Below are 8,805 nucleotides of genomic sequence, written 5' to 3'. Positions count from 1 at the left end.
AGCGGAGAAGGTGGTTCACTCGCACTCCACTCAACGTACGTCGCCTTTCATCACAGGGGCCATGCAATGCAGCCGCGCGCGTCCCGTCTAGGCGTCAGGTGTCCGGCCGCATGCATGCATGCATGCACGAGGAGCGGAGCGGGTATTGGGGATCCAGCCACGGGAGGACTGAGCGAGCGAGTACAAATAACCCCACCCCCCGCAGCCACGCACCGTTCGTTTTGGTCCGTCCAGTCACTCTCGCCCGCCCCACAGAGTACAACCAGGAGCCTCTCCCAGTGAAGAAGAACAACAACAACAAGGACACTCACTCGCCAGTGCCCGGCGACTGTGAGTGCGCACGCCGTCCGCCCGTCCGTCCAGGAAGAAGAAGAGATCGGACCAGGTACGCACGTATCCCCTCCCCAGGCCCAATTCCCGGCCGCCGGCCGATCCACGCATGCATGGATCGATTTAGTTCTGTCTGGAAATCAAGGCCGCTTGTTCCAGTACTAGATCCATCCAAACGCCGCCCTGTTATCAGATCCAGTGTCTCTTCTTTTCGGTATTTTTTTTAACTTTTCGTGCGTCTGAGTTTAGGATCTTGTAGATTTATTTTAATCGTGTAGGATGCATGGATTTCTCTCCCAACCATCTTAGATTTGAGGAGCAGATCCAACGGATCCAAGGTTTAGGATTAGTTTTTAAGACTTGACATAGCAGCGAATGTAATCCATGAACATTTCTGTTTTCTAGCGGAGTTGGATCAAACAAGTCAAGTCACACATACCAGTGCGTACGCACCAAGGTTTTGCCTTTCTTTCTTTTTTTCTGGTGTGGAATTCAACTGCACGCTAGAAGAAGAAAAAATGATCTCGGCCCTAAAAAAATGGTCTCTCACTCACACCCTGTGCACGCGATTTGATACTACTCATACAAATTCGTAATTTATGTTTGGGATTTCAGACGAAATGTACAATCAACAAAACTTGACTGGAAAATTTTATTCACTTCACTACTCACTGACAATCACAATCAGTGCAGTCGTCTCTCGCTGCAGGTAGCCACACCCTGTGCGCGCGATGGCGGCTCTGGTCACGTCCCAGCTCGCCACCTCCGGCACCGTCCTCGGCATCACCGACAGGTTCCGGCGTGCAGGTTTCCAGGGCGTGAGGCCCCGGAACCCGGCGGATGCGGCCCTCGTCATGAGGACTATCGGAGCGAGCGCCGCCCCGAAGCAAAGCCGGAAAGCGCACCGCGGGAGCCGGCGGTGCCTCTCCATGGTGGTGCGCGCCACGGGCAGCGGCGGCATGAACCTCGTGTTCGTCGGCGCCGAGATGGCGCCCTGGAGCAAGACCGGCGGCCTCGGCGACGTCCTCGGAGGCCTCCCCCCAGCCATGGCCGTAAGCTAGCTAGCACCACTGTCTTCTTATAATGTTTCTTCTTGCAGCCAGCCATGCCTGCCATTACAAGTTACAACTGGTGGTGTGTCTGTGCAGGCCAACGGTCACCGGGTCATGGTCATCTCCCCGCGCTACGACCAGTACAAGGACGCCTGGGACACCAGCGTCGTCTCCGAGGTATACATATATCCGTCACATGAACGATCACAATTCACATGCTCCTGCACATTTCTGCAAGGCTCTACTACTCACCGACTGGATTTCGCAGATCAAGGTCGCGGACGAGTACGAGAGGGTGAGGTACTTCCACTGCTACAAGCGCGGGGTGGACCGCGTGTTCGTCGACCACCCGTGCTTCCTGGAGAAGGTGACCGAATTGTCGTCGATCGATCAAGCTAGCTCTTCATCCGGGGCAAGAATAAGATGCATGGTGATTGATTTCAGTGAACCCTTGTTTCTGCTGGTTGCAATTTCCAGGTCCGGGGCAAGACCAAGGAGAAGATCTACGGGCCCGACGCCGGCACCGACTACGAGGACAACCAGCTACGCTTCAGCCTGCTCTGCCAGGCAGCGCTGGAAGCACCCAGGATCCTGGACCTCAACAACAACCCATACTTTTCTGGACCCTACGGTAAGATCAAGCACACCTCCTAGTTCAAGCTAGAGTGTAATCTCAACTCTGAAGAACTTGATATATCTTCTTGAGAGCACTGGATGATCACCATTTTTTTCTTGTATCTGGGTGCCGCCGGCCCGTGCCGCGCCGCGCAGGGGAGGACGTGGTGTTCGTGTGCAACGACTGGCACACGGGCCTTCTGGCCTGCTACCTCAAGAGCAACTACCAGTCCAATGGCATCTATATGACGGCCAAGGTTTTGCAACTTCTGAAACTTCATATTCTCTCCGCATATCAATTCTTTTGCGGTTCATTCTGGCCTGGATTTTACATTGCAACTCCATTTCATGGATAGGTGGCGTTCTGCATCCACAACATCTCGTACCAGGGCCGCTTCTCCTTCGACGACTTCGCGCAGCTCAACCTGCCCGACAGGTTCAAGTCGTCCTTCGACTTCATCGACGGCTACGACAAGCCGGTGGAGGGGCGCAAGATCAACTGGATGAAGGCCGGGATCCTGCAGGCCGACAAGGTGCTGACGGTGAGCCCCTACTACGCTGAGGAGCTCATCTCCGGCGAAGCCAGGGGCTGCGAGCTCGACAACATCATGCGCCTCACGGGCATCACCGGCATCGTCAACGGCATGGACGTCAGCGAGTGGGACCCCACCAAGGACAAGTTCCTCGCCGTCAACTACGACGTCACCACCGTGAGCACCCGCCCACCCGCACAAAGATTTCTTCCGGTGATCGCTGGTTCTGTGTGGGTTCTGACGAACGAGGCAAAGTGACAGGCGTTGGAGGGGAAGGCGCTGAACAAGGAGGCGCTGCAGGCCGAGGTGGGGCTGCCGGTGGACCGGAAGGTGCCCCTGGTGGCGTTCATCGGCAGGCTGGAGGAGCAGAAGGGCCCCGACGTGATGATCGCCGCCATCCCGGAGATCTTGAAGGAGGAGGACGTCCAGATCGTTCTCCTGGTAGGTCATCGACCCCGCAACCCGGCCGCCGTTGCTGAAACTTCGATCAAGCAGACCTAAGGAATGATGGAATGCATTGCAGGGCACCGGGAAGAAGAAGTTTGAGCGGCTGCTCAAGAGCGTGGAGGAGAAGTTCCCGAACAAGGTGAGGGCCGTGGTCAGGTTCAACGCGCCGCTGGCTCACCAGATGATGGCTGGCGCCGACGTGCTCGCCGTCACCAGCCGTTTCGAGCCCTGTGGCCTCATCCAGCTCCAGGGGATGCGCTACGGAACGGTAAACGCCTCCTCCTTCCTGCCAATTCCTTGTCTCCTGCGCATCCATGGCCATGACCGAAGTTTCTTCCAAATTTACAGCCGTGCGCGTGCGCGTCCACCGGCGGGCTCGTCGACACTATCGTGGAGGGCAAGACCGGGTTCCACATGGGCCGCCTCAGCGTCGACGTAGGCTCATCGACCCCTTGTGTAAATTCTTCATTTTGTTCATCCTGGGAGCTCAGGCAGATCATCCTTTTTCTTCTTGGTGGCCAGTGTAATGTGGTGGAACCGGCCGACGTGAAGAAGGTGGTGACCACCCTGAAGCGCGCCGTCAAGGTCGTCGGCACGCCTGCGTACCATGGGATGGTCAAGAACTGCATGATACAGGATCTCTCCTGGAAGGTAAGTCGTCTCTGGTCCGGTTTAGAATGCATTTTCCAGCACAACTAAGAGTTAAGACTACACAATGGTGCTAGCTCGTGTTCGATGCATCCATTAATGGTGGTTTGTGCCATGCTGCAGGGGCCTGCCAAGAACTGGGAGGACGTGCTTTTGGAACTGGGTGTCGAGGGGAGCGAGCCGGGGGTCATCGGCGAGGAGATTGCGCCGCTCGCCATGGAGAACGTCGCCGCTCCCTGAAGAGAGAAAGAAAAGGAAGTTCGGGTGCATGGAGCATCCATCCAGTCTGCAGGGTTCTAGTATGGGGAGATAGCCGCTTGTTGTAGTGAAGAAGGGCCGATATATATGTAATATATAGACTAATAAGTATTTTAACTTTTGTTGTGCCGCTTGCCTCTTTACAAACCAAAAAAAAAAGGTAAGAAGTTAGGGGTTGTGCTTGTGACAAAGTGTGTATTTCAATTTGGTGTGGTATATTGCAAATAAGCAAAGGATTTGTTATGTATTTTTGCTATTGCTTCTCTTTGTGTTTGATTCCAATCGAGTTATTTTGTGGGGTTCCAAAGGTGAAAGGATCAGTTTTTTTTTTTTTTTTGGTTTTAAAAGAGTGAAAGGATCAGGGTTCATCGGGGCATAACCTAACATTTTTGGGTCGCGGATGTGGCACCTTAGGTCTCAAGAATAGAGGTGTTCAAGGTGAATTTTCAGAAATGAATTTTGCAAATTGCTAATTTGGGCAAATTGACCCAGTTTGATTTTCCAACAAAAGCTTTCCCCTAACCCCCTTCCAAAAGGATCCAGTAAAGTGGCGTAGACCGCAGACTTTTGATGGGTCAGAATTGCTTGCCGCCTGCGGTGGAATCGCCACCATAAAGCTCGCCATTTTGCAATGGAGGAATACCTAGGTGTAAGTTTCATTTTGCAATGGAGGAATACCTAGGTGTAAGTTTCAAAATGGCGGTGCAATGACCGCCAAGATCAATGCGACGCAACAAGACGACGCAAGGGGGGGCGATCAAAGCTCATGATCAGGATAGGGACAGCAAAGGCACAGCCGTCACCTCTCACCATGGGCGGATGATACCAATAGAAAAGGTGGGAGGAGGTGAGAGGCCCGGGAGATTGTCAAAACAGCTTGCTGCGATGATGCATATATCGCTTCTGCTTTCACCAGCGTTTCAGTACATAATCAAGTGCAACCTCATTCCATGAAAACGGTGTCGACACAATAAAAATAAGGGGTTAATTTGATAAATGCCACTCCAAATTTGGCGATTCCGAGAAATGCCACCGCAATTTCCAAACTTAAAAAAAATGACATTTCTAGTGGCATTTTTCGAAGTCTACAGTGGCGTTTTTCAAAGTTTGCAAAAATTGCAGTGGCATTTTTCAAAGTTTGGAAATTGCTGTGGCATTTTTATGAATCACCATAATTGGAGTGGCATTTATCTAATTAACCCTATATAAAGAAAACAGTGTGATAATTCTTAGCTGATTTCTGAAAGGCGGCAAACCGAAGTTGCTTTCAGAATCGATTGAGACAAATACAAATTCAAGTGACCGAGACGCAGATGGACAATGCACAAAACAGACAGATCCTATTCAAGTATATTGTTTCTCAACATGCGAAACAGACCGGGAAAGCCCAATAAAGAGTGACCATCCATCATGGTTTGAGCAGCAAAACAAAATCAACGGCCATGTTCTTATTACAGCAGGAAAATCTGGAGCGCAAAGAGCTACTTTAAGTGAGTGCACATATGTTCTGACGATCGCCTTGTTATTGGCATGGTAGCTACAGAGGAAAGATAAAAGGAAACGGAACACCTGGTTCTGATATTGATACGCAGCTTCCCGTCAGACCACCAGTGTTACGCCACGGTTCTGATACGAGAGAGTTCCATCATGCCCTCATCTCAACATAGGACCCTGAGATCCCTGAGGTGCCAATCAGGGTGATCTGCAGGAACAACAATTACGTCATGAATATACTGAATCAAGCAGCGATGTCTACTAACTTGAGACCAGGAAATCAGATGAATACAACATAATCCACACATGCTATGAAACTGAGCAGGAACACCGGCATGAAGACATTAATCCACATATGCTTATATGCTTGTGCAGGATCTCATCCACTTTCATCGGGAAACATTTTAATGAGACAAAAAAAAAATTCAAGAAGCAATTGTTTGAGCATCTCCCGGTTGCAATAACGACTCATGATGGCGTGACGAACACTCGATTTGTGAGAAGAAAACTGCAACACTGGAGAAGAGCCTTTACCCCATAATAAGCGGGCAAGTTTGAACAGCCATACTCTTATGGTTCTTGCTGAGCTGCCAGTACTGCCCAGTTTCTAGAGGTAACTGGGTACAGGGGAGAATATGGGGGAACGCTAGAAAACACCTGGCCAGGAATTAACCATAAAATGGTTGTGTTTCTGAATTTCAGGTGAGAGTTGCGGGAAAGAGAAACTAGTTAACAATTTGAGTACTACAAACTAGTCTGAACTAATATAAATCAACCTATCTTGCCTATTCGACATGTAGACTAATTCCAAACTGTTTAGTAGCCTGAGAAAAAAAATGGAACCTCAGACATACCCTGGTGGTAACAAAATGGACGCTTATTTTGGTTAACTCATTAACAAGAGGAAAGCGAGAAAGTGTTATTAGTCATTAGGATGCGACACGTAATCAGGGTTATCTGTCTGTAGTTACAAACAAGACAAGGAGCATTTGCCAAGCAAGTTTTCTATGGTGTATAGCTAGTACAGTTAGCGTAAGTGCATAACACTTGGTAAAAAAGGTAAAGAAAACACACAGCTAGTTATGTTCTACGAATAAAATAAAGGTGAACAAGACCATGATCATACTTGAATATATGGGGTTATTAGACAAGGTTTAAGTGTTCATAGCAATTATAAGTTACGGCTGTCTTTTCTGGTCTATATCACCAATACAACTCCCTCATATACAACCTAAACCAATAACAAGTGACTGGCCTGGGATATTCGATACTTTGCCCCTTGGACAGAGAACGGGTTAAAATGATGCTCCCCCCGTGGCCCCATCCCATAATATAAGAGCGTTTTTACACTAAACTAGTGTAAAAAACACTCTTATATTATGGGACAGAGGGAGTAATATTGACACATAAGTAAAGAAATGTGATAACAGAAATTGAAGGAACAAATTCATCCAAAAAATAATGTGAGAATGTCGCATACATAGAAACACCTTGCACAAAAAGCAATAGACTAACATTATAGCAAACGGCATTACAAGAAGAATCAACGACCCATGATAGTGCATGCAAACTTGCAAAGCACCCACACAAAAGATGTATCAAACATGAGGTTCTACAATAGAGACTAGTATAAGAAAACTATATTCCAGGACCAGTAACTTTCAATAGAAACATACCTTTCCCCACTCAGACCCTATGCCACTGCATCTCATTTTCAGGTGAATCATTTTTGTCCCCAACTCGCTCTCCACCTTTTTCCGTAGATAATGCTCTTCAGGACCAAAAGATTCCAGATATGCCATGTATCGGCTATAGGCGGATTTTACAGCTTCTTCTAAGTAACCAGGCAAGGGGCCCACATTCTGCAGGAGTTAGGGTTGGTAACGCGTAAGCAGAAGCAGAAAAATGAGCCCCAGTTCTGCAAAGAGCAATACATAAACAAGGGGAGAGAGGTGATTAAGTACTAACCTCGCCCGTTAGACCACAAAGATCATCAAGAGCCATTCTTAGGGTAACTAAAACTCCACTAAACTCTTCACATGCTTCAGCTGCACGAAATACATTTTCCAAAGCTTCTTGACCAGCCTTATCATCAGTAGCCATAGATACTGCTTTCTTTGCTTCCTCAACAAGAGAACCTGGAAGCTCATTCCAGCTAGCAGCCATCAAATCCTTAAATGCAGTCTCAATTTTCGGGTCAGATATTGCAGGCAGATGTTTCTCATTTGAACTGAACATACGCCTGGAGTTCCATGAGAAAGCATTGTTGCCATCTGAGTATACAACATGAAAATGTTAATCAACAATGAGCACAGAGAGAAAAAAAAGGCATGGAAATGTATGAAGTTTGAACTAAGGTATAATATTAGGGTTGCAGCAAAATGAAGACTGATAATTCTCTCTGCATTTTGATACGAACTGAACTAGTAGCATCTGAATACTGTGCAACTCTGATAACCACACTGATCAAAGTTCAATTGCCATTACTACACAACCTTCTTAAATGATCAGATGTGATGAAGATAAAAAAAATGCAAGATCTCAAAATAAATGAGCTACTACTATGAAGTCCTCAAAATATCTTATCTTCACGGAGCCGCTGCCATTGGCACTCAAATGGTTCACACATGGGTCTTGGTACAATAAGGCTTTTAACCTCAAATAAGAACTAATGCAATGGCTCAGTTGAGGACAATGGATACAGATCTCCCAAATTCACCAAAAACAAGACATTTAACAGCTTGTGATAGAAAAATGAATAACAACAGAAACAGGTACTTAGCGAATAGCAGTCTCAAGGTGTTCTTGTGACATCTGGTTGCCGTATATGGAGTCATAATATACTCATGGATCATGGTTTATAAAGCGGTAAATGGTTTATAAAGCGGTAAAGCGACCTAAAGCGGGCAAATATCTAGGCTTAAGCGTCTGAAGCGGGACGCTTAATAAACAATGTAATGGATAATAAGATTAATAATCTACAGCAGGAAGTGTTTTTTCAGCATGAAAGTTACTTAGTTATTCATGAATTCGCAAGTGTTTATCACAAACTCTCCTCAAACTACTGGTACACTTCCTTACGAAAATGCTCATCTATCCTGCAGAATCAACGGGATTCACACTCTTATTTCTAGATTCACATGTTGTATGAGCAGATGAGCTCGACAACAAAGTCACACGCTTGACAGTATCACCAACTCCTCCCATCAACGCATAACTGTGCAGTCTGCAGAGTTCAACATGCATCCAGTGTGTGGTGTCAATTGCGTTTGTTCTTGGCAGGGATTAGGGAAATCAATCTGAGAAAACACTGGAGATAAACACAGTTCGTGCCATACTAACTGACCCTAGAAACCTCATAGTGCAAAATCAATCACGCAAATTTTACTCTGCACAGCCGTTCACAGAGGGGACCAAGATCCAATCTA

General features: G+C 47.5%; 2 protein-coding genes across 4 annotated transcripts in view; one reads left to right on the top strand and one right to left on the bottom strand.

The window, feature by feature from the left end:
• The first annotated feature begins 270 nt into the window (after nt 1-270).
• Nucleotides 271-4,146, top strand: LOC119287940 (granule-bound starch synthase 1, chloroplastic/amyloplastic). 3 transcript variants are annotated; one of them, XM_037567554.1, is made up of 12 exons: nt 271-385; nt 1,024-1,382; nt 1,479-1,559; nt 1,651-1,749; nt 1,860-2,013; nt 2,154-2,254; nt 2,354-2,707; nt 2,792-2,971; nt 3,054-3,245; nt 3,326-3,412; nt 3,500-3,628; nt 3,749-4,146. In XM_037567554.1, the coding sequence occupies exons 2-12, from the start codon at nt 1,062-1,064 to the stop codon at nt 3,863-3,865; spliced, it is 1,815 nt and encodes a 604-aa protein (XP_037423451.1). In that variant the 5' UTR covers nt 271-385; nt 1,024-1,061; the 3' UTR covers nt 3,866-4,146. The 3 variants fall into 3 exon arrangements, with proteins under 3 accessions (XP_037423451.1, XP_037423452.1, XP_037423453.1); XM_037567555.1 differs by having other exon boundaries at nt 274-385; nt 1,040-1,382; XM_037567556.1 differs by having other exon boundaries at nt 302-385; nt 1,019-1,382.
• A 1,053-nt stretch (nt 4,147-5,199) lies between these two features.
• The window catches only part of LOC119284104 (succinate dehydrogenase subunit 5, mitochondrial-like), a 4,421-nt gene continuing 815 nt past the window's right edge, over nt 5,200-8,805 (bottom strand). Inside the window, exons 3-5 of the mRNA XM_037563373.1 lie at nt 7,346-7,669; nt 7,054-7,239; nt 5,200-5,585 (exon numbers count right to left, since the gene is read on the bottom strand). Of these exons, the coding sequence (XP_037419270.1) occupies nt 5,529-5,585; nt 7,054-7,239; nt 7,346-7,669 (567 nt within the window). The 3' untranslated portion in view covers nt 5,200-5,528. The remainder of the gene's footprint in view (nt 5,586-7,053; nt 7,240-7,345; nt 7,670-8,805) is intronic.

This window comes from Triticum dicoccoides, chromosome 4A, assembly GCF_002162155.2.
Source record: "Triticum dicoccoides isolate Atlit2015 ecotype Zavitan chromosome 4A, WEW_v2.0, whole genome shotgun sequence".
Classification (NCBI taxonomy): Eukaryota; Viridiplantae; Streptophyta; class Magnoliopsida; order Poales; family Poaceae; genus Triticum; species Triticum dicoccoides.
The sequence above is the reverse complement of the archived record's forward strand: the minus strand, read 5'-3'. Positions and strand labels throughout refer to the sequence as shown.

Excerpts from the sequence above, each read along its gene's own strand:
- LOC119287940 (XM_037567554.1), top strand. The coding sequence starts at position 1,062 with ATGGCGGCTCTGGTCACGTCCCAGCTCGCCACCTCCGGCACCGTCCTC. Across the intron at positions 2,014-2,153 it reads ATACTTTTCTGGACCCTACG|GGGAGGACGTGGTGTTCGTG; the intron begins GTAAGATCAAGC and ends CGCGCCGCGCAG. Across the intron at positions 2,255-2,353 it reads GCATCTATATGACGGCCAAG|GTGGCGTTCTGCATCCACAA; the intron begins GTTTTGCAACTT and ends TTTCATGGATAG.